The sequence below is a fragment of the Erythrolamprus reginae genome, unplaced genomic scaffold (genome assembly GCF_031021105.1).
Source record: "Erythrolamprus reginae isolate rEryReg1 unplaced genomic scaffold, rEryReg1.hap1 H_4, whole genome shotgun sequence".
In the NCBI taxonomy this organism is placed as follows: Eukaryota; Metazoa; Chordata; class Lepidosauria; order Squamata; family Dipsadidae; genus Erythrolamprus; species Erythrolamprus reginae.
In genome coordinates this window covers 94,326-119,739 of record NW_027248495.1, presented here as the reverse complement: position 1 = coordinate 119,739, position 25,414 = coordinate 94,326, and the positions used below count along the sequence as shown (strand labels likewise).

Genomic DNA, 25,414 nt, shown 5'->3' with positions numbered 1-25,414 from the left:
TGATTCTCAACCTGATTCATTTTAAAATGTATGGACTTCAATTCTCAGAATTCCCCAGCCAGCATGCTAGCTGGGGAAGACTGGGAGCTGAAGTCTATACATATTAAAGTGGATCAGTCTGAGAAACCTTGGGCTGGGTGAATAAGACTACTTTTAAAATAGTCCTGTGGGACTATTGCTGTGGTTGGTATGTATGTGTATGATGTATGTATATGCTCGGTTAAATATCCTGTTCCTGCGTGCCACCCATTCTCAGAGACTCTGGGTGTCTAACAGCATCAACATAAGCAAGACTCAAAATATGTTTGAACTGACATAATAAAAAAGGATAAACACCAACTATAGAAATTGTCATGCATTATAAACCTTTCCTTCAGTTCACCATTTCCCTCTATTTGAAGCAGACCAAATGTCTCCTGCTAGGCAGTTCCAAAAAAAAGAGGCATCTGATTCTGGAACCTCATCAGTTGGCAATCTCAAAGCGACAGGATCTTCATGGGATTGGTCCTATTTGTTCCATGTTTGACAGATAAATACAAAAGGAAGGGCCTCAAGTAACCAGGCCCAGAGTCATTAGGAGGCCTTAAAATTGACAATTAGCATCTTGAATCATATCTAGAAACCAACTGGCAACTTGAAACAATGGAAGCAGTGTGTGTGTGTGTGTGTGACCTAAGTATAGTGGGAAAAATGGTCCTGAGAAAATTGTTGTTACATTCATGGTTGGTATACTAGCCTTGCTGGTTAAGATCAAAGGGAATGGAAGCAGGAAGAGCTATGAAGACATGAGAGGAAACCAACTCATTTAGAAAGAGCTGCAAAATGAAATCCAGACTGCAAAACCACTTCCTTTTGCTAGGAAAACTATGGGTATGTCAAACATTTAAATTATTTGTGAAAACCCCATTTAAAAAGGTACTCTGGTTACTATGGAAGAATGTCATATCTTCTCTATATATATAAAAGCTAAAAACACTCAGGCAGAATCATGAAATCTCCAGAACTGTAAAGCCTACAAACTTGAAATTTAGCACTTACCGTATATACTCGAGTATAAGCCGACCCGAGTATAAGCCGAGGCACCAATTTTTGCCACAAAAACTGGGAAAATGTATTGACCCGAGTATAAGCCGAGGTTAGAAAATGCAGTGGCTACTGGTAACTTATAAAAATGGAAAACAATAAAATTACATTAATTGAGACATGTTTTAGAATATCTATTTTAAAGAAAACCAGTAAACTAGCTCTGTAAATTTAAAAGAGGGTAAACAAATTAACAATATTAACAATAAATTAAAAAGTAAAAAAAGTAGCTCGATCAGGAACAAAGCTAAAACCTAAGAGTTAAAATCCTTCAAAACTGGATTCCTTCTCATCATTAATTGGATTTACATTATTGTTCTGTTTTTATATATGCTGTGAGCCACCCTGAGTCCTTGGAGAGGGATTGCATACAAATCCAATTAAATAAATAAACAAACAAACAAACAAACAAATAAATAAGTGTATCCAAAGAAGAGCTTCAGCATTAGCTGCTGTGAGGTTATCAGCATAGAAAACCAAATAGATATAGATAGATAGATAGATAGAAAGAAAAATAGATAGATAGAAAAATAGATAGATAGAAAGATAGAAAAATAGATAGATAGAAATAGATACAGATAGATAGATGATAGATAGATAGATAGACAGATAGATATAGATAGAAAGATAGATAGATAGAAAAATAGATAGAAAGATAGAAAAATAGATAGATAGAAATAGATACAGATAGATAGATGATAGATAGATAGACAGATAGATAGATAGAAAGATAGACAGACAGACAGATAGAAAAATAGATAGATAGATAGAAATAGATACAGATAGATAGATAGATAGATAGATAGAAAAATAGATAGATAGAAAGATAGACAGATAGAAAAAGAATTCCTGTCTAGCTCTGCCTCATAACACATTATTAGATCCTATCCAAGCAAGGACAGCAACTACCACAAAATACCATTTTTTAAACAGTTTAAATCCTTTCAAAGGAAGGGGAGGAGAATCTGACAGCAGGGGGCCTTTTTAATCCGACTAAGGGCAATGCAGAGAGAGCAAGGAATAGTTACTCACCATTGCTTTTCCCCCCTCTCGGTTGGAGCAAATGGCTGCCTCATTTGCTTGAGCCAGGGAGAGGAACTACGGCGTGCGAGAGGGGACAAAAGCTGGTGCCTCCTCGCTCTGGCTCAAGCAATGGCGCCCTCGTGTGGTGACTTTGTCAATGACCCGAGTATAAGCCGAGGTTGTGTTTTTCAGCCCATTTTTTGGGCTGAAAACTCGGCTTATACTCGAGTATATACGGTATGTTCCTTTTGGCATCTAGGTGCTCACTAAAAAAGGATTTGTCAAAATGACTTAGTATTTTTAAATATTATTATTAACATGCTCTGATGCTAAGGATTTAGTTCTATTCCTTCTCCCCACCTGAAAAGAATTCTGTTCCAGCTGCCACTTGGGTGTGACCAGCGCGTGACTCATCCAGCCGGCGGGCTGGGAGTTTGGAGAGGATCAATAGAGCGAGCCTGAGGGAGAGAAGGCGATAAGATAGGAGAGGTTTCTGTGGGGTATGCCTGAGGGGGAGAAGGGGATAAGAGAGGCTGATCATAATTACTCATTAATTTTCAAACCATAAGTCTCGACTTATCAAGCCCGATCAGTTTCATAGCGGAGCACAGGTATTCAGCTAGTACGTTGATAAGTAAATCAGATTGTGATGGTAGGGCCAACTGCCAGCTGCAGCAAAGTCTGATCACTGATGGTGCCATTCCAGAGAAGTTACTTGTTTTGCATTTGGAGGAGGGGTGTAGAAGCATCAGTGGGGGAAAAGCTGAGATTGACATGATGGAAATGAAATGATATTTGTCCATCATGTTTGAGGAGGACGTTGACATGGGTTGTGGGCTGCACGCAATGTCCGCAAGTGGCTGGTACGGGCACAAAATGTTCTGCCACATGTTGGGCTGGCATGTGTGGGCACCATTGTCACAGCATTTGCATTTGCAGCCCTGGCTTTGCGGCTTCTTTACTGCTCTAAATGTTCTTCTGGCCTCAGATGTCTGGCAGCCTTGGTGAATCAGCATGAGCCATGTTGGTCGATTTACGCCAGAGTTTCCCAGGAGGGGGTGTCAATATCGAGGGGCTTGAAAGAGGTTTCAACACGTCTTTGTATCACTTCCTTTGTCCCCCATGTGATCACTTTCCTTTAGGCAGCTCACCATAGAGGAGCTGTTTAGGGATGCGATGGTCTGGCATCTTAGCAACATGGCCTGCACAGTGTGTCTGGGCTTTCATCAGCATGGTGGGAATTGATGGCAGGCCTGCTCTGGAGAGGACCTCAGTGTCAGGCACCTTATCCTGTATCTTGCCACCAGATCCTCAGAATTCTACATAGGCAGGTCATGTGGAAGTGGTTCAATTGGCTAACATGTCTCCTGTATACAGTCCAAGTGTCAAGCCCAAAGTCATTATGTGAAGTCAAAGGTTGGCCAGACACAATTTGGTAGTGATAGAGGAACGGGGGGGGGGGGGGGGGGGAAGTGAGTGAGAAAGAAAGAGATTCCTTTCTGCAGATGCCATAGTAACGAACACAGGAAGGAATCAGGAATTCTGCATAGGATTGGTCCTCATGATTGCACTTGTGGGTGTGGGGATGTGATATGGGGTTTTGACCCGGATGTAATCTAAGGGACTCAGAGTTGGAATGATTCAAGTCGAGTCAAGATATGGCTGTTAATAAATCATACCCTGCGAGAAGCACAGATGTGGAATTGATTTATTTCTCAGATGCTATTTGGTTCGCTGACAACAAGTCTCACTGGCATACAACAGAGTAGTTAGCACTATTGCTTGGTAGACTTTGAGCATTGTAGCAAGGCTTATTCCACATTGGTTCCACATGTTGGTCATTAGTCTGCCAAATGCAGAGCTTGCCTTGGCGATTCTGCAGTTGACCTCAATGTCAATTGTCACTGCACAGGAGAGGGTGCTGCCAAAATGTGTAAATTGGTCCACTGCTTGTAGCTTTTGCCACTTTATTCTGATGGTGGGCTCTTGATATTTGGGTTTCAGAGCCAAAATAAATTATCTTAGTGAATAAATGTACATTTTGTATATTTACACTTTGACATTTTTGAAAGAAAAGGAGTGGCAATCATACTCAAAAATCATACTCAAAAAGGATATTACCCAGTATGTGCTCAGCTGTACCTCAATAAACAGGATTGTGTCATTTAGAATGAGTGGATATCCAGGAAACAATAAAATCTTGCACAAAGTTATGCAACGAAAAATGACATTGAAGAATTTTCTATAAAGCATGTAACGATATTGATAAATACAGTAATACCTCATCTTACGAACTTAATTGGTTCCGGGAGGAGGTTCGTAAGGCAAAAAGTTCATCAGACAAAACAATGTTTCCCATAGGAAACAATGTAAAATCAATTACAAGCAAAAAAAAAATCGCAAAAATGGTGCTCCGCTGGGCGCCACCATCCGGCCATCACCTTTTGAAACAGCTTGGGGCTTCTCAGTGTTCTCCCGAATGCCGAACCCGGAGGTTTGGCAAAAGTTTGGGTTCGGGAGGCTGCTGAGAAGCCCCACCACCCGGCTGTCACCTTTTGAAACAGTTGTGGGGCTTCTCGGCGTTCGGGAGAACGCCGAACCCAGAAGTTCAGCAAAAGTTTGGGTTCAGGAGGCCGCCGAGAAGCCCTGCTGCCCGGGGGGTCTTGGAGTCCATGTTTCGGCTGGCCAGGAAGGACATCTTTGTGACGTCAAAGCTCCGCCCATGGAATTCCCTATTGGGATTCCCCACCTCCATTTGAGCCTCCTGAGCGGCCGACAGCTCCGCGGTTCTTCTGGCAAGGTGACAGCCGGGCGGCAGGGCTTCTCAGCGGCCTCCCGAACCCCGAACCCGAACTTTTGCCGAATGTCCGGGTTCGGCGTTCGGAAGAATGACAAGAAGCCCCCCGGCTGTTTCAAAAGGCGACAGATACAAAGATAAAAGAAGTCGAACATTTCTAAACTAAAACATTGTAAAATGAAACCCCATAAAGATAAAAAACAGTCACTGTCATACACATCTACACCATTCATAAAATTGGCCATCTAGAATGTAAAATTTATGGCCTCCAAGCCTGCCGGCACAGCCAGGTCTTTGTGGCCTTACGAAAGGCCAGCAGGGTGGGGGCAGTGCGGACATCAGGTGGAAGCTGGTTCCAAAGAGCTGGGGCAGCCACAGAGAAGGCCCTCCCCATGGTCCCACCGTGCATTGCTTAGTCGAGGGGACCCAGAGGAGGCCAACTCTGTGAGCTCTTATTGGTCTCAGGGAGATATGTGGCAAGAGGCAGTCCTGTAAATAGCCTGGCCCTGAGCCATATAGGGTTTTATAGGTAATAACCAACACCTTGAATTGTGCCCGGAGACTAATAGGAAGCCAGTGCAGCTTGTGGAGCAAAGGTGTTATATGGGTGTACCGAAGTATATCCATGATAGCTCTCGTGACTGCATTCTGGACTATTTGCAATCTCCGAACACTTTTCAAGGGTAGCCCCATGTAGAGCGCATTGCAATAATCAAAACGGGAGGTGATGAGGGCCTGAGTGACTGTACGAAGAGCCTCTTGGTCCAAGTAGGGCTGCAACTGGTGAACCAGGCGAACCTGGGCAAAGGTCCTCCTGGACACAGCTGAAAGGTGATGGTCAAAACTCAGCTGTGGGTCCAGGAGGACACCCAAGTTGCGGATCCTATCTGAGAGGGACAATGTTTCCTCCCCCAGAACAATGGATGGACAGATCAAAAAGTACTTAGGAGGAAAAGCCCACAGCCACTCGGTCTTGTCTGGGTTGATCCTGAGCCTGTTGGCCCCCATCCAGATCCTTGCAGCTTCCAGGCATCGGCACATCACATCCACCGCTTTACTGAATTGGCATGGGGTGGAGATGTATAACTGGGTATCATCAGCGTACTGATGATATCTCATCCCATCGTAGATTATGCCTGCTTATTACTGAGAAACCTCATGTCTCTTCCTCATAGGATGCTGTCCAGTGGTGGCTGCCCTGTTTTTGTATAGCAGCAAAGGGATTTACTAGCATAGAATAGTGGAGATGGATCACTTGGTAACATGTCTTTGAATCCTACAACTCCTAAATTTTATTCAGCAGGCAGAGATTCAGATATGGAGTATTAATTCTGTAGCAATAAATTAAAGGCATTCACTATAAGCCTTTCAATAAATTTGACAGAAGGTATCTCCGTTTTTTTTAACAGGAGCATTTAATACAAGGACAAAGAAGGTAAGAGTTTCACTGCAGCATTTTATTAACGAATTTATATATACACAAGATAAAAGTAGGTGCCTGGCTTTTATTTGTGCTACAAAAACTTTTCAAATTGTGGATTGGGTGATCACTGTCTTTGTGAAATGACTGAGATGGGAGGTTGGCCCCAATCTCTGATAAAAGTTTTGTTTTTCTCCCTCCGATAAAGTCATCATGCAGGCAAGTTGAGCGCTTGTGGGTGTTACACAAGGGAAAACAAATCTGAACGAAAACTTGCCAGGTGTTCTGGACCTTTATCCATGAGTGAAGTGTTTCTGAACCTTAAGAACTTCAAGATATGGACTTCAACTCCCAGAATCCTGCAGCAAGCCCTGGAATTCTGGGAGCTGAGATTCACATCTTTTAAAGTTGCCAAGGCGGAGAAATGCTAGGTCAGATCTCTCAAAGGTTAAAATAGGGAGAAAAAAAGAGGGGTGGGGGGAAGCATATATGCCAGGACTAAAGGAGCAGCAGCTGCTTTTAAGAGGAATGTTTCCTCCCAACTCACTTTCAGAAAAGAAGCATAATTTGTGCTTGAGGACTGATGGAATTCCTCTCTGGGGATAACGCATTTCAAGCTCCTAGTAGTTTCGGTAAACACCACAGAAATCATGGAATGTATTGGTGGAATAAAAAACAAGAATATTTTGTGCCAAAGTCATAAAATACAAAGGTGCCTTGAGGTGAAAGCCACAATTAAAGATGCAAAAGGTCACATCAGACAGCATGACCACTCCTTTTACAATCCCAGAAGAGGCTTTGAAATGATGGTTATATTTACCAGAATGGTCAGCTTCCATCTTTGGTCCACTCTCCTTAAAAAAAAAACCCCAAAGAATGCTCGCCTCTGGATAAGGTGACCCAAGGTAGTGAAGACTCCATCCGTGTTTTGAATATGTGGTAGGAAATTGGCAGAGTAGATCTTCGTTTCACAAGAGCAATATCCGTCAGAGACTCATCAGCAGGGGATGTAGAACCATAACATCAGGGAGAACTGATGCTTAATATAGAACCGGGAAAACAAAATCAAGACAGCCAAAGCTAGAAATGAACAAGAAAATGGTCCAGATACAGTGTGTGTGTGTGCTATTTCCACATCTGGGAACTGAGGGCTTGGTTGGTTTCTGGGTCAACCCCTCTGCCCATTGACTGTCCATAGCGCATCACCCCGTTCGTGCCACAGAAATTCATCCCTGCCATTTGCTGCGTCACCTGAAGAAGAAGGCAAGGAGGAGTCAGGTCAGTTCTTCTTACACCCATCACTCAAGTTTTCCCTGCTGCAGAGGAAATTTTCATTAGCTTTCTATATCTTCATGCAGGGGTGAAATGCTCCTGGTTCGCTTGTGCCTATCGGTCGTCGGAGATTCAGTTGAAAAGGCAGCAAGGGGCTTTGTTCATCCGCCCAGACACTGCCATTTGGGTTCTTTTACTCTCTGCGATGCACAAATCATTCTGTGCATGTGCAGAGGGTAAAAGAACCCAAATGGCAATGTCCAGGCGGAGCCTCACACTGCCTTTGCAACCGGCTCTCCCATGACTGACAGGCAGGAGTGAACTGCATTTCACCCCTGCCTTCATGCCCTCATTGTATTGGGGTTCATCATCCACCTCATGTACTTTCAGGCTATCTCTGAAAGTAGTTAGGAGACTATAGTTGGTCCAGAATGAAGCTGTGCAAGTTGTTGTAGGTGCACCTAAGTATACCCACATTACACCAATCTTTTGTGAACTGCACTGGCTTCTGATTGGTCTCCAGACACAATTCAAAGTGTTGGTTATTACCTTTAAAGTCCTACATGGCTTAGGGCCAGACTATCTTCGAGACCGCCTTCTAGCACATAGCTCCCAGTGACCGGTAAGGGCTCAGAGTTGGTCTTCTCTGTGTCCCATCAGCTAAACAGTGTGGGCTGCAGGGGAGGACCTTCTCTGTGGCTGCTCCAGATCTCTGGAAGGAAAGCGGTAAAAGACCTGGCTTTTCCGATAGGCCTGGGGCCGTTGATCTTATGGTGGCAACCAGCGAGATGCGGCCATGAATGGTATGCAGTGGTTTAACTGTTTGTATTGTAAATTGTTTTTAAACTGTTTTTAGAGGTTTTTGTACTATTATTGATGTCCTCCAGGACCGTCTTCTGCCGCACGAATCCCAACAGCCGATAAGGTCCCACAGAGTTGGCCTTCTCCAGGTCCCATCGACTAAACAATGTTGTCTGGCGGGCCCTGGGGGAAGAGCCTTCTCTGTGGTGGCCCCGGCCCTCTGGAATCAACTCCCCCCAGAGATTAGAACTGCCCCCACACGCCTTGTCTTTCGTCAATTGCTTAAGACCCACCTATATCGCCAGGCATGGGCGAATTGAGACATCTCCCCCAGGCTTACAGAGTTTTATGTATGGTATGCTTGGGTTGTATGGTTTTTTAAATGATGGGTTTTTAGGTGCTTTCTTTTAATTATTAGATTTGTTACACTGTATATTGTTTTTATTATTGTTGTGAGCTGCCCCAAGTCTAGATACAAATCTAATAAATTATTATTATTATTATTATTATTATTATTATTATTATTATTATCATTATTATTATTGATGTTTTAGATTTTTGCTGTGAGCCACCTAGAATTACTAGGGAGTTGGGCAGCACAGAAATTGAATGAATGAATGAATGAATGAATGAATGAATGAATGAATGAATGAATGAATGAATGTTCTTACCCTTGATAAGCATAGCACAATTGTTATGTGAGGAAAAATCATGTTGTTGTTTTTTAAAAAAATCTACATAAAGTTGAAAGCTACCATGAAGGTAATCCATACCAAAAAGAGGTATAAGCCAGTGCTGAAGAACATGGTTGTCTGTGATTAATGGGAGCTGATACCAATCACATCTATACGGCATGAGGTGCTAGACGGACTGAGAATATGATTATATCTAGCAGGGTCCAAAAATGAAGATAACATCAAGGCCAATGTTCCCTCTAATTTTTTTTCAGTGTGGGCGGAAAAGTATAGTATCTGAGTGGCAGTTCCTTCGGGACTGAGTGGCATAGAAGTATAAATAAGTAAATGAATGAATGAATGAATGAATGAATGAAATAATTCCCTTCTTTTTTATTAAAAGAAATTAATAATAAAACAAAACCTCTCTTCTCTCTTTCTTTCTCTCTCTCTCTTTCTCTCTCCCCCCTCTTGCTCTTTTTCTCACTTTCTCCCTCTTTCTATCTCGCTCTGTCTGTTGCTCTCTCTTTCTCTCTCTCTTGCTTTTTCTCTCTCTCTCTCGTTCTCTCTCTTTTGCTATCTCTCTTTCTCTCTCTCTCATTCTTTCTACCTCGCTCTGTCTGTTGCTCTCTTTTTCTCTCTTGTTCTCTCTTTCTCTCTTTTCCTTTCTTCTCTGGAGGCTGTGGAAGGTTTTTCTTATTTTGAGGCGTACTGGAAGCGCTCGGGGAAAGTGCTCTGAGCGAAGGGGCTGCGACTCGAGAAGGGCGGGGCGGTGCTCCTGGAGCGCTTGGAGAAAACCCTCTCATAGCCTGGGAGCGCTTTGGGAACACCTGCCCCGCCCCTCTCGCAGCCCCTTCACTAGCGGCCGGATGAGGAGGAGGAGAAGCCACAGCTGCCATTGCTGTGGGAGGAGCCGCGCCTCAAGGCGGGAGGTGGAGGAGGAGAAAGCCAGAGAGAGGGGGCCGGAGGCACCTGGGGCGGGGGGCAGGGAGGCTCGGCACCTGCACATCCATGGCAGGCAGGGGCGGCCGGCGTCTCCCGTTGCACGGCCTTAGAAAAGACTGCGCGGGAAGTTTGGGGGGGGGGCGCAGCCACGCAGCTTACAGGTAACATTGATCAAGGCTTATGCTGACAGATGTAGAATTTTTTTTTTTCTTAAAAAGGTAAACTTGAAAGAAAGCCCGACTTGTACAGAAGAAACATTCTCCCTTCCCACAAAGAATTGAGGTGGAAATTTATTGGGAAAAAAAATACATAATGAATCCTAATTAATCTGAATCATCCACATGTCCATTATAGGGAGCACTGATGTCATGTGCTATTTTGTTATATTCAAATGCCGGTTTCCCCAAAAATAAGACTGGGTCATATTTTATTTTGAGCTCCAAAATATGCATTAGGGCAGCGATAGCAAACTTTTGGTTTGCATGCCAAATGGGTGTGTTTGTGTGTGCATGTGCTGGCATCTGTGCATATGCGCACACCCATTTGCAAACCCCCCTTATTCTGCCCCTGCCCCTGAGCACAATCCTCCCCCTCATCTCCACGCATGCGCACAGCCCTCAATGAAGCCTGGGATGGTAAAAAAGTGGCCAAACTGGAAGTTCAGAAAAATGGCCTTCCATTTTGCCTGTTGTGCTGTTTTTTGCACTCTGGAGCCTTTAGGGAAGTTTTCTGAAGCCTCAGAGTGGGAAAAATTGCACAAGGGGCAAACTGGAAATCCGTTTTTTCAAACTTCCAGTTTGCCTGCTTGGCTGTTTTTCACACTCCGGAGCTTCAGGGAAGCTTCCCTGAAGCCTCCACAGGCCGAAAGGCCCAAAAATCAGCTGGAGCTGACAGATGGCAATGCCTTGTGTACCCTCCAATAGGGCTCCATGAGTCACTTGTGGCATGCGTGCCATAGGTTCATTATCACGGCACTAGTTTCGGAGCATGTCTTATTTTCCACCTCTGCTTGTTTGCAGCAGGGCAGGAGGCCACGGGGTGTGCTAATGTCACCACTGCAAGGCAAGTGGTGGAGCTGCCCTTGTGCCCCACACCAGCTTCTTTCAGGTCACCCACAGCCAGGCAACCCACGACACCACACTTGCCTTGCTTTGTGGCAGTGGCTGCTCGAGCAGCTCTTCCACCAGGACCCTGTGTGGTCAAGCTGCAGCCATGAAATGAGGTGGGGGGGCAGCTGCCGCAGGCGCCTCCCACTGGCTTACTTCAGGGCCCCTGCAGCCAGGTCATCTACGCCCCGACCCCTGTCTCGCCTCACAGTCATGGCACCAGCATACTGTTCGGTCTCCTACTCCATTGCAGCGACAAGCAAGCAGAAGAAATGGGCTGACAGGCATGTGAGCTACTGCTGCAGATGGCTGCTGGTGCTGTTGCCACAAGGCAAGTGTTGAGGCATGAATGACTTGACTGAGGGGCCCTGAGGGGTCACGGCACTGCGAGAAAGCAGATGAAATGGGTGTATGGCCAATTGTGCAGGCTTATTTTGGAGGTAATATTTATAGTAGGTGCACATGTACAAAACATGCTAGGGCTTATTTTTGGGATAGGTCTTATTTTCAGGGAAACATGGTAACATTTTGAACCAGTTCACCAATTTACCCAAAAACTAGAGTTCCCTCGCATCCCACTGAGCTTTGAAATGTTCCCCAACCCCCTGGAGTATAAGACACACCTTTTTACCCCAATACAGAGGGTGAAAACTTGGGTGCATCCTATACACTGAATGTAGGCCCACTCAGCCACCCCCACCCCTTTGCTTTTGTCTCCCAGCAATTTACCTCCTTGGAGCAAACAGAACAGAGCCTGTTAAGACAAGCAAATCATTATCAGTTTCCTGACTCTCAGCTGATTTGAGGCTGCAGACAGGCCGGCCATCTGCTAAAATGAAAGTGAAATTAAAGCTGCAAGGAGGCAAATTGCTAGAGAGGTAGAGGCAGGATTTTATTTTCTTCTGCTAACCAGGAACTATAAATGCTAATTATCAGACTACAAATGTTCAAATTATTAGACTTATTTTTAAAGACTGTTTTATTATTGTTCTAGACAACTTAACAACAAAATGAAGAAGCTTTTAAAAATAAATGTTTGATCTGAAGAGGCCCAGTGCTATTGTATTGTCTTTTAAACAGCAGAGAATAATGTATACGTCCAAAAATCCACATCAATTTTAGCAGAATCTGTACAAGTATAATCTGAAATGTAGCAGTGTCCTGTTTAATATTAAGATAAGGGAGTTGAGTTAAACCCTGACTTAGTCATGTTTGGAGTAGATCTATTTAAATAATTGGGAGGGGTTAGTGTGACTATCTGTAAGAAAACTTTCTGGTATTATGTACATTTTTCCAATTCTTTGCTATTTCTATGGGTCAGGCACACATGCACAGAAATACAGAGCAAACAGCATATAGCATCTGTGCTGTTTGCTGGAAGGCAAAGGCAGATTTCCTCCCCCCCCCTTATTTTTCTCCCCCAAAACTAAGGTGTGTCTTTTCTCCAAAACATGCAGTATATTTGGACAATTAAAAATGAGTTCCATTCCTAAGGTCTATCCTTCAGTCAAACCGGTATGCAACAACAACAGTATTATTATATAGTACTGTGTAAGTGATATGGTGTAATGAAATAAGTCAATGTAATGAACTTGTGTGTTTAACTTCAAATTTTGCTATAATCGGCTCTGATCTAAACTGGGGATTATCCTTAAGATTGGGCTTAACCCAGGAACGTGCTGTACTGTAGAAAACAACTGATTTCCCAGCTGACTAAATAATTCAGATAGCTCATGAAGACATAACAGCAATGCAGGTTTTATGTGCTATGGTTGCCACTAAAGAAAGTAGCTCTAAGAATGTGGAATTTAGAGGACATCAGAGAAGCAAGCTATGGAAATACCGGTGCCTATAGGCATCATGTTAAAATTAAGCCCATCTGCATATTATCTACAGGGAGATTTTTGAAATGGAAGAATATTATATTTGTCTACTTCCGTTATTTCTGTTAATTTATGGGCTACATCAAGAAAAACTGCTGATATGCAGAGAATATAAACTTGGAAGGAATTCAGAAAATATTTTATCTTTTCATCAAATGGGTCTCAAAGTGTTTTATAAATTATTTTGGAAAGAGTTTTATGGTTGTTGCTGTTCATTCAGTTTCTACCATATTTATTATCTTCACTTATATGACTATCAGATTAAGCTCTTTCAGAAAAAGGGTGAGGACTAGCAACTTGATACCACTGTTTCTTCAGTATATTACTACCCCATATCCTCAAGTTCATTGCCCAGCCAGGTGGATTTAGAAGGCATGAGATTGTCTACCTGTAATCTGTAAATGCATATTTTCCCTTGCCCCAAAGGTTTGAAAGAGACCTCACTCAGACACACACCTGCATTCTCACGGCTGGCTTTTACCTGAGCAAGGTTCCATTGTAATTGGTGAGCTGGTTGTACAACGTACACCGGTGGTGGGACAGGTGCCATGCCAGGCATGTACCCAGCTTGCTGCGTCGCCATCATTCCATTGGGGACCCCAATGACTGCAGTCTGCATGCCGCCTACATAACCTGCTGGGATCGCCATAGGTGCTGCCATGCCTGCTGCTGCTCCTGCCTGCGCCATCACCCCCACTGGTGGTCCCATAATGCCACTAGGTGGTGCTATGCCTGAGAAATTGGGGTAGGCAGCCGGATAGGTCATTTGGGTGGGCGCTAGGAAGACAGCTCCTGCAGAGGAAGAGATACAAATGAAGATGTCACTTCTGCCATAAAAGCTCTCTTATGCATGTGTCTCACTGAGAGGAACTTCGTAATACTGTTGTGGAGAACAATAGAGGAGAAGCCTCCCCTCGCCCCCATAGCAATTGGGGCAGAACTTTATGAAAACAGGCCAGACAAAAATGGATGAAGCATTCCTGATTCCAGATAAGGGAAGTGGTTGGGAAGGGATGGTGGTGAGTCCTGTAGGGATGGAGACAGGAGTGGAGTGTGATGCAGTCACTAGAAAGACAGAACACTTGAACTAAACCATTGTCTCCCTCATTAGCTCATCACTTACCCATCTTCATTCATCTTGATCTTTTGGGAAAGTCACTTGATGGATGATGTGACCAGAGGTGCCCCATAAGCCTCATTGTAGATTTTCCCAGTAAACCCCAGCTGTTATTTTGTAGTGAAATTGCTTTGAGCCAGAGAGGGCAATGAAAGGACACAGGAGGAGGCAGATGGAAATCTGTCTGTCAAGCATCACACCTATTTTACCCTTGAAAGATGAGCCATGAAAGTGGACCTATTGGAGTCTACAGTATTTGCTTCCTTATTTTAAAAGTTTCACTGCAATTCCAGATACATCCACAGTTCAGCCAGAATTAAATCAATACAGCTTTTAAGTATGGGGTCACTGAAGTCTGTAATGCTTTTGAACTAGAGCAAAACTCTTGCACAGCAGCATCCTACAATAACCAGGTTATTTTTCTGATATAGAGAGCATTTGTGAAAAGTACTTCAACAAATCCACATATCCAAATCAGATCTCTTACTGAGACTCTTCTATCCTGGGATGGCTATTCACCTATTGCTCCACACAATACAACTTTATGTTGCCAACATCTTACTTATAAAGCAGTGAGCATATTATGAATCCAACCTTCAGTATTAAAAGCCCAACATGATAGATGGGGTGCATACCTTGTGCAGGGATCTGTGGGGGATGGGAGCCATAGAGAGAGAGGATGGAATCCTTGGAGAGCTGCTTCTTGCCCACCTCTTCAGGCTTGCTGTCATGCTCAGGGAACAGGTTCAGCTTTTCAGGAACAGATCCAGCACTTCCAGCTGTGGGCATTGAGCCAACAACCTGGTGAGAGAATATATTGCACTTATTTCCAAATGTGGAGGCCAGAGAATTGATGCAGCATTTTTCTTAAATGTTCCAGTTCAGGGCGGGCGTGGCCATAGTGGGTGTGGACAGAGGGTTTGACAAGCAGCACTCGGCTTCTGCAAAAACAGGGCAAAGGGGATGTGCCAGCCCACACCCCATTTTGGGCCCAGTAGGCCTCCTTGCAGCCTCCTGTGAGCCAAAATAGGGCACGTGGGAACTCCTGGAAGGAGTAGGCCCAGCCAGCAATTTAACTACCGGTTTGCCCAAACTGGCCCGAACCAGCTGAATCCGACCACTGGCTAAGGGGATCTAAAAGGAAAAATAGACAAGATTTTTCTGGGAACTCTCTACAGTAAATAATGAATGGCTCACATCTTGCTAAATTAAAAATAAATAAATATATCTTCATACTATTTTACATAATTGCCTGTAAACTCGACTGTTGAATGTAATGTAATGAAGATCTCATTGACTGAAAGTTTAAGCATGACTTAACCATTACCAAACATTTCAATTAAAATTAGAACTCTACTTTTAAAAAATAATGACTACATCCAAGTGTAGTTTTAGACCTATTTCCCTCAGAATATTCCTGTGAGCTAAGTTGGGATGAAAGCGACATTCTAGTTCAAGGCCTCCCACCATTAATGTAACTTTCTCACCTTTCTCTCAGGACCCAGGGATCCAAATAGGTCCAAGTCTTTCTCCAAACAACTGCTGGCTTTTCCATTGGGGAGGGCAGTTGAAACAGGAACATCTGGGAGAAAAGGGCAGTGGTGGTATCAGCTGGTTTCTTGAGATCGCCCAAGGGACCGCCTCCCCCAAATTGGTTCCTTCCAATGAATTGGATTTCAACACCCAAAGGCTACATTTGATAAGCCCAAATATGACCCTGTGAGGTCAAAATCAAGTCCAATTCCTTATTTACTTATACATAATAGACGGAATCTTGCCAGATTAAAGCTGTAACCTTCCTTCTAGTCAAATAGATATACCCTGGGAGAATTTAGGCTGTGGCTATTCTGAACCTTTTCCTCTCCCCACCATCTAGTTTAGGAATATACAGTCTGTTGTCTTGGGCCTCTCTCTGGATTGTGCTGCCTTCTTCCTGAGAAACTGTGGTGTGATTGCCAAGATTATCTCCCCCCCCCTCCAACCTTTTCTCCAGTTGCACATTCCATCACAGGAAGCATGTCTTGGCCTTCTATACAGGATGGTCTGCAGATATTGTTGAAATCAACGTATAGCTGCTAGGGTATATCGGGACAGCAAAGAAAGATCTAACGTTTCAATTTTTGGTTCTGCTTTTCTTTCCAAGCCCAGTTTCTCCATAGCAGACTGTATGCATTCTATTGCTAATAGATCACATTGATTCTCTTCGCGCTGTATAAATTGCTAGACTATTCTCCCATTTTACATTTCTTTGCTTGTATTACTAGCATGGAAAACAAGAAGCTGTACTGAGTAGTTTGAAGTCTCATCATTCTTTCCCCTGAATTGTTACTCATCCACAATTTCTGAGATTTCATCACATTTTACAAGTGTGATTTGGCAGCCATCACCATCACACCTAGAAAGCTGCTTTGGGTTTGGTGGAAAAGGCAAGATTCCTGGAAAGCTACACCATTGCCAACATCACATGTGCATGGTTGTGCCCTGATGCTGGTGTGGAATTCACTCATTTTTGTTTTTATATACAGAATTCAGTTCCTAAACTATATGTCAAGGTTCCGACTGATGTCCTAATTAAATCATGAGCCTCAGGCCAAGCTTCAAAAGAAATCCAGTTATTTATTAGGAACTTCATGTTGGCACGTTGCAAGTGTAGCCAACTCTGACCTCACTTAATTCACGGCCCGGCTCTGACACTGTTTTCCCCTCCCCTCAAGGTGTGTCATCAGTCACATTCCCCAATTAAGCAATTTCGTGGATTGTAGAGTCCTTCCCTCCAGCCACTGTTAGTATCCTTGGAGATGGCCTTGACATAGAGATGGTTGGAATATGTTTTTATTTTGATTGAAGTGCTATCCCCTTGCTGCAGCTGTGAGGCTTGGTTTCCCATCCCACTGCCTATGGCAACTCAGGTCAGGAATGCTTCTTGAGTTTACACTATAAGTGCAGATTATCACTTACCCTTGCCCTTTTCATACTAGCTGAAGTGTTACTGGCCTTTTAACGGCAATCATTCTGGTGACCTATTTCCCCCCTTTAGCCTCAATTTTTCACCATATTTCATTTGCACAGGAAATACTGATTGGCTCAACCCTCCAAACGCAACTGTTAACAAGCTGCCTCCTGATGAAATAGGAACTGAAATCTTTCCAGCCCATGTGTATCTTCTGCCACCGACATGTTATGCAACTTTAGGTTAGGAAATGTGGGACTGCTATTTGTAATGTTTTGGGTTTGGAAATGTTATAGTACTGCATATTCAGTGGGCCTGGTGGCAAAAAGTGTCTACAGAGAGGGGCGGCATACAAATCCAATAAATAAACAAATAAATAAATAAATATATAAAGGATTCTGTGCCTGATTCTGGAAATCTATCTGCTGCAGCCTTGGACTAACCTGATCCACTAACTGAAGAAACCACTGGGTCAAACTGTGGCATTCTAGTTTACTGCAAAGCATTCTGGGATGTTGGCAGGAGTACGGCTAGTCCTCACATAGCAACCAGTGAGAAAGTTACAATGGGCCACCCAAAGGATACTTGAGACTCAATGTCAAGGTTACAATGGCCACATCACTGCATTTTGGCCACTTGCAGCCAGCTTACACTTTATGACCATCTGCAGCATCCATATGACCTTTTTCTTTTTTTAATTTTTTTTGCCAATTTCTGGGGTTTATTTCTGGTTCTACGAAAATCTCTCATTGGATAAAACAGATTCAGTTAACAAATGCCATGTTCACTGAATGATCATTGCAAAAAAGTTCGTAAACCTGGGCACCTGTTGTGACCTGCTTAAAGACTACAACAACTTACAACCATTAATTCCAGATTTAATTATGATTGTTGAGGACTACTTGTAGGTTCTGGGCCTCCTTGTTCTATCAATACAAAATCAGGCTCAACATTTCCCTGCACCTATCATAGCTGAAACCATCCTCCTACACAACAAACAATTTTTTGTATTTAATGACCTCTGATAAACCTCCGTGTTCAAGAAACACAAATAACACAAATAACAGATTTAGCAAGAAATTATGAAATCAGAGCCAGTAGTTTGAGTCTTTAACTCTTCACAGCTCCCCTACCCCAAATAGAAAAATGTCTCCTTACTGTTTATTCAGCAACAATGCAACAAATATTTAGAAAAGAAAGCAGCATGCCAGCAGTGCTCTTACCAAGTCCCAGCAGGTCTATGACTGGCTCTGAAGGTCTGGGAAGGCTTTTTGTAGTTTGAGGATCCTCTTTCTTCTGAGGCTGAAGGAAGCAGAAGCCACCAAAATCCTTTGAGGCATATTTCATGAAAAAGGAGCAGTTTTCTCATCTTTGCTTCTTCAGAAAACATTCCTGAAACGCTCATGAATTTTGAAACTTATTCTAAAGCTCATTCCAATGTTTCAGCCAGCCAGCTAAGACAGTTGGGCTTTGTCTCTCTATAAGATAAGCATTTCTTAACCTTAGCAATTTGAAGATAGATGGACTTCAATTCCCAGAACTGCCCTGCCAGCATATGTGGAATCAGAGAATTCTGGGAGTTGAAGTCTACCCATTTTCAAGCTACCAAGGTTGAAAAACACTGTTCCAGATTATTCTAAGGATGTTGGCATGCAGTTGACATTTGACAGTTGACAATTGTTAGCACTGAGAGGAATAAAGTTTATAGCATCTGCACAAGCCCGCCCTGAAGCTTCCTGACACCTAGATAAGAATAAGCCTCCTGATGTTCTCATTCGCACAATGAATTGCCCAGTCTTATCTCTGCAAAGTCAGCAGGTGGTAAATATGTGAGGTTCCACTGTCTAATTCACAAAATCAAATCTGCTAGATAAGTAGCTACTGAGTGCTGAGTGCCAGTAATAAGATTTATATGAATTTCTTCCCACATGCCAAATGAAATAGATGCAAGAGGGCTGCATCTCATCTCAGATCAGTTGATTACTCAAAAGTGAATCTCTCACTGAATATCTCTAGCTCTCTTCCTCCCCACAAGACAGCAGAAAGAAACCAGAAATAACCATAGCTGTTTTACCATTTTGACTTTCTCAAAGATAACTGGCACCATTTTTTTCCCAGTGGTTGCTTCCTTCTTCCATTTTTCATCTTTTTCTCTCTATGAACAAAAACACTCAAAATGGTGAGAAGGTAAGCCAATTAATTCATCAGAATAATTTTGTTTCCAGGTCAAAGGGAAACATCCCCTGCTAAACTTCATATGACTGTAAATGCAAAATACTTCCTTTCTCCCAACCCAATAGCGTTGTTTACACAATCATTTTAATTTGGACTGACTCATTTTTGGGAGTTCACATAATTCCTTCAACCAGGGTTTCTCAAACTTGGCAATTTTAAAATGCATGGACCTGATCTCCCAGAATTCTGGGAATTGAAGTCCACAGGTCTTAAAAGTTGCTATGGTTGAGCTACTGCCCTAAACCCTAAATTAATCAAAAGGGCTGGCTAAATTTTCCCTCCCACCAATGATCAAAGTTAAAAAGCAGCCAAATTTCGTGAAAAAGCATTTCAGTCAGGCCTTTGATTAACCTGGTAGAATTATTTGTCTCCCTGTCTGTCTCTGTCCATCTAAAGCAGTGGTTCTCAACCTGGGGGTCGGGACCCCTTTGGGGGTCGAACGACTGTTTCACGGACCAAGACCCTGGGAAAAGACAAATTTTCCATGGTGTTAGGAACTAAAGCTTCTATTCTAGCACCTTGGAACATATTTTTACAATCCGACCAATCCAGCATTTACAGTGAGGGCGTCCTTCTGACCTTCCTGCCAATCAGCTTAAAGTTCTGTTGGGAGAATTGGCGATCGACTTATGATTAGGGGTCACCACAACATGAGGAACTGTGTTAAGGGGTCACAGCATTAGAAAGGTTAAGAACCAATGATCTAAAGAGCTCTTTTTTGACTGCTTCAGTCTAATTTGTTTATTCTCTGTATGGCGAGCAATTCATATCTCTTTTTTTCATTGCATCCTTCTTAGAAGAAAGTGAATAGGCGTTGGACTCTTACCTGAACACCTCTTCTCATACGCTGAGCAGGTACAGCAGTCACATGGATTTGCTCGCTGTCCTATCCAATCAGGACTGAGCCTTTAATCTTAAAAAAGATTGCTGGATCCGCCCCCAGAATTCGCGAATCCGTAGACTTGGCTTAATAGTGGTGGCTCAAAGGATGAAAAAGGTAAGTTGTTAAACAACAGGTAAGAAAAGGAAGAGATAGGGAGGGAAGTGACTGCTGTACCGAGAAGAGGTGTTCAGGTAAGAGTCCAATGCCTATTCTCCATACTGAGGAGCGGGTCCAGCAGTCATGTGGGACATACCCATTAGATGTGTCCCTAGGGATGGAGCAGTTTTAAGTGTCATGAGAAACAACTGCCTGTAGGACTCTCTGGCCAAAGACTGCATCTGCTGAGGCATAGGAGTCAATCTTGTAGTGACGGATGAAGGAATTAGGAGTGGACCAAGTGGCCGCTTTGCAGAACTTTTCCAGGGGAGCTTGTGTGGCCCAAGCTGCTGCTATGGCTGCACTCCTAGTAGAATGTGCCGTAATGCCTCTTGGAATGGGCAGGGAGGCAGATTCGTACACTTTTGCAATTGCATCTCATATGTAACGGCTTAGAATGGTGGAAGACACCTTGACTCCCAAGGACCTTGGGTGATAGGCTGCAAACAGAGCTTCAGATCTACGAAAGGCCTTGGTGCATTGGATGTGCAGCGCTCTGGTAAGGTCTAGGATGTGCCATCTGATGGAAAGATGATGGTCCAGATTTGTGCAGAAGGATGGTAAGATGATGTCTTGTGTTCTGTAAAACATGGAACTAACCTTCGAGAGAAAGGTGGGGTCCAAACGGAGGACCACTTTGTCTGAATGAAATTGGCACATATCCTGGTGGATGGAAAGGGCTGCCAGTTCCGAAATCTATCTGGCCAAAGTGATGGCCACCAGGAAGGATACTTTGTATGAAAGATGACAGAGAGAGGAAGATATAAGAGGTTCGTATGGAGCGTGTGTGAGTGGAGCCAGGACCCAAGGTAAGTCCCAGGTAGGATATCTGTGAATGGTGGGAGGTCTGAGATTTGAAATACCTTTCAATAATTCTTGAATTTCAGGGAAATCTTGGAGTGGTTGTCTGCGAGGTCCAGTGATGACCGAAGTCTGCGAATGGTACTGACTGAAAGTCTTTGATGGAACCCCTTCATCAGGAAGGAAACAATCCTGTGGATGGGGATGCAGATGGGAGAGAGATTCTCTTGGAGGTACCACTTGTGGAACTTACACCAGGTATGGTCATATATTTTGTTCGTAGAGATTCTTCTGGATGTCAAAATGACCTCGATGGCGTCTGCATCATATCCTCGCAGTTCTAGATCGTGCCGGATAACTGCCAAGCAGTTGGGTGGAACCACCCCGGGTCTGGATGATGAGAGGCACCCTGTTGCAGCATATCCCCCGAAATGGCGAGTTGCCAGGGGGCCTCAGCAAAAAGATGTTGAAGGTCCATGAACCAGGCACGGCGTGGCCAGAGTGGAGCCATTACAATTATCTGAGCTTCTTCGAGGATGATCTTGTGAATCATGTCTGGAATTATCGGTATCAGGGGAAAGGCGTAGAGTAGACCCCAAGGCCAGGTAGTTCTGAGGGCGTTGAATTGAGGGAGTTGGGAGTTGTTGGCGGTTGCAAACAGGTCTAGCGATGGGAGACCGAACTTGAGACAGATCTATTGGAATAGAACCCTCCACTCCCCCAGATCCAGAATTTTGTGGAAGAGCCAGTCCACCTGCAGGTTGAGGACTCCCGAAATGTGGTCGGCCATCAGGGATTGGAGATGTCTTTCCACCCAGAAACCCAGGTTCAGAGCTTCCTGCATCAGGGCCTTGGACCGGGTGCCCCCCTGGCGGCATATGTGGCTCTTCGTCACCATGTTGTCCGTCAAGATCAGGACATGTTGCTCTCTGATTTGTTGTCTGAATTGCTTGAGAGCCAGAAAAATGCTCTCATCTCTAGCCAATTCATTGGCCGGGAAACCTCCTCTGCTGACCATGTGCCGAGCTATCAAGCCTGATGTGTGGGCTCCCCAGCCCGACAGGCTATGGTGATGGTGAACTGATCTGGAATCCTGAAGAGGGACCCTTTGTCCACAGCGGAGGGGAGCCACCATGAGAGGGATCTCAGGACGGTTGGTGGAATGGTGATGTTGAGTGAAGAGGTGCTGGTACCCGACCTCTGGAAGAGTAACAGAATCCATTGGAGGTCTCTGGCGTGGAGATGTGCCCAGGGAATGACCCCAATACAATATACCATCTTTCCCAGTAGGGAAGAGAGTGATGCGATAGGAGCACTCCTCTGTGATTTAATCTGGAAACGAACTCCCTAATACTGGTCTTCCTTTCAGTAGAAAGGAAAACTTTAGTTTGGATGGAGTCTATTACTGTTCCCAAGTGTTGGAGAGTAGTGGAAGGAACCAGGTGACTTTTAGCTAAGTTGATTGAGAAACCATGCTCTTGTAAGATAAACATGGAAGTCTGGAAGTCTGAAAGAGTGCCCTCTCTGGATGAACTGTGAATAAATATGTCATTCAGGTAGCATTGTATGTGAATTGGAATAGCTTGGATGTGAGCTGCTAGGGAACCCAAGGGCTTAGTAAAGACTCTAAGGCAATGATGGCAACGTATGGCACGGGTGCCACAGGTGGCACCCGGAGCCATATCTGCTGGCACGCAAGCTGTTGCTCTAGCTCAGCTTCAACGTTCATGTGTGTTGGCCAGCTGATTTTTGGCTCACACAGAGGCTCTGGAGGGCATTTTGGTCCTCCAGAGAGCGTTGGGGCGATGGGGGAGGGCACTTTTACCCTTCCTTGGCTCCAGGGAAGCGTTTGGAGCCTGCAGAGGGCAAAACACGAACCTACTGGGTCCACCAGAAGTTGGGAAACAGTAGGGTTCCAGCCTCCAGAGGGCCTCCGGGGGGGGAGCTGATTTTGCCCTCTCTAGGCATTGAATGATGGGTGTGGACACTCGCGCATGCACGGCAGCGCACACACGTTCTCCCAAGGAAAAAAAGGTTTGCCATCACTGCTCTAGGGGCAGAGAACAAACCAAAAGGCATACCCTGTATTGATAATGTCTGCCCTGAAAAGCAAAACGGAGGAATTGCCTTTGTTGACTGGAATATGGAGATATGCTTCCATAAGGTTAAGGGAAGCCATGAAGTCCCCTGGGTGGATGGATGCAAGAATGGAGGACAGGGAATGCATCTTAAACTTCCCGTACCTGATGTAATTATTTAAGCGTTTCAAGTCCAGGATCGCCCTCCATCCTCCTGATGCCTTAGGGACTACAAAGAGGATGGAGTAAAAGCCTAGGCCCTTGACCTTTTTGGGAAGAGGGGACTGGCTGGCTGGCCCTAATAGATAAAAGGTGAAGAACAGCCTCCTCCATCCAGAGGAAGGCTTCGGGAGACCTGGGGAACGGACAGGAAATTAAATGTTTGGGAGGAAGGGCTAGGAATTTCAACTGGAGACCCCATTGGATGGTAGAAAGGGCCCAAGGGCCCTGGATAGACTGGTGCTAGGTGGAAGAAAACCAGGCCAGGCATCCCCCAATGGGGATGTTAGATGTACTACCATCTGGTTCTTGTGGTAGATTTGGAAGCAAAAGAGCCTTTTGGGTTTTGGGCACCCCTTCCCCAGGAAGATCTATCTGACTGAGATCGAAAACGGGAGGCATACTGACCTGAGGTTCCTTGGTAGGCAAAGGTTTGTCCAGATTGGCGAAAAGGCTGCTGTGTTTTGGTTGCTTTCTTTGTAGTGGGTCCAAGGACTTTCTATCCATGGTCTCAGTGAGTAACGGGTCAAGTAAATCTCCAAAGAGATTTTGTGCTTTAGAGGCTCCATGGAGAGCTGCCACTTCTGCATGACCCCTGCCACTGATTTAGTTGCAAATCTAGATGACTGAAGCATGGCATCTGCCACATACTGAGCCACCGCAAATACCTTGTTAAGGTCTTGTTGACCCCGTAGATCATCTGGGGGAATATGGTGTTGAAGTTGTTGGAGCCAGAGCAGCATGGCTCTTGTGAACAACGAAGCTGCTGCTGCAGATTTTAGGGCCCACGAGTCAGCAAAGAAGCTTCTCTTGAGCATCTGCTCCAGGCGTTTGTCTTCTGGTTTTAGGACCTCCTCCGCCTTGCCTGGCATGGCCGCCACTGAGTGGAGGGTCTTGATTCGTTCATCCACCTTAGGGAAGAAGAGCTCTTCATAAGAAGGTGAGACCTTATACAGCTTTTTGTCCTTAGAGGAGGGATTGGATCCTGAAGTGGACTGGGCCCATTGTTTGAGTAAAGCCTCTTTAAACAGTTTTGGCATAAGGATGACATCTGTGTCCTCCTGCTCCTCCATGAAAAATGGGCAGCTTTGTTCCTGAGGAGCGGAGGTGGATGGGGCAGGTTGATCTTGAGCAGTTAGGCACCTGGCCACCCTAGCCTTAAGTAATAAGTATCTGAATAACTGAGATGGAAAAATTGTGGAGGGGGGGCGGCTTTGATTTGAGACTCCTCATCTTCAGAAAGGCCTTGGAAAGGATCATCCTTATCCTCCTGATCTTCCTCATCCCCATTGTCCTCTTGAGATGAAGAAGAATCTGGGTCCTGGATTGGGGCCGTATATGATAAAGTGCTTAAGGGCCTAATCCTGTGGAACTGGGGACGAGGATGGGGGGGGGGGGAATTGAGGGTCATGAACTTGGCATCAATGGCTTGGGACAAGGTCGAAAACATGGTTTGAAACTCAGGAGGTAGGTTAAGTCAAGGAGATAGGAAGATCAGAAGTTATCCTGTGGGCCTGGGCTGGGCCAGGTTGAAGAGGGTCTTCCCCACTAGACTCTGCTTCTACTGGACTTAAACCCTAGAGATTTGGTTGAGGCCTATTTAGGTTAGGTTCACCCAGAGAGAGGACCTGGTCACCTTGGGAGGGGGAATCTGTGGGATCAGGTGAGCTAACATTAACCTGGGTCTGCACTCTCAAGTGTTTGGCTGACTATTCATGAAGCCTTTACAGGGTTTGGTCCCACCTTTTCTCAACTCTGGTGGCTCTTGTGGTATTAGAAGTCCCTAAGGAGCTGAAGGCCTGGGGAATGGGATCTATCTCCTCCCCAGAAAGCCTAGTGTCCTGTTGCCTCTTGGCTATACTTTTCTTGGAAACAGTGGAGGCCATGGGCTTGGAATTAGTAGTCCAAAGGCTGATTTAACTAATAGAGAAGTTAAAATAATAGATCCCAAGGGACAATGGGCCCAGGCTC

General features: G+C 44.5%; 1 protein-coding gene across 3 annotated transcripts in view; it reads right to left on the bottom strand.

Annotated features, from left to right (window-relative positions):
- Nucleotides 1–6,339: 6,339 nt before the first annotated feature.
- LOC139155653 (stromal membrane-associated protein 2-like) overlaps nt 6,340–25,414 on the bottom strand; it is a 68,163-nt gene continuing 49,088 nt past the window's right edge. The window contains exons 5-10 of one of the 3 annotated variants that reach the window (XM_070730872.1): nt 19,146–19,226; nt 18,295–18,373; nt 15,609–15,703; nt 14,757–14,922; nt 13,486–13,796; nt 6,340–7,574 (exon numbers count right to left, since the gene is read on the bottom strand). In XM_070730872.1, the coding sequence (XP_070586973.1) occupies nt 7,449–7,574; nt 13,486–13,796; nt 14,757–14,922; nt 15,609–15,703; nt 18,295–18,373; nt 19,146–19,226 (858 nt within the window). In that variant the 3' untranslated portion in view covers nt 6,340–7,448. Of the gene's footprint in view, nt 7,575–13,460; nt 13,797–14,756; nt 14,923–15,608; nt 15,704–18,294; nt 18,374–19,145; nt 19,227–25,414 lie in introns of all 3 variants that reach the window. The other 2 variants (XM_070730873.1, XM_070730874.1) reach the window with 2 other exon arrangements.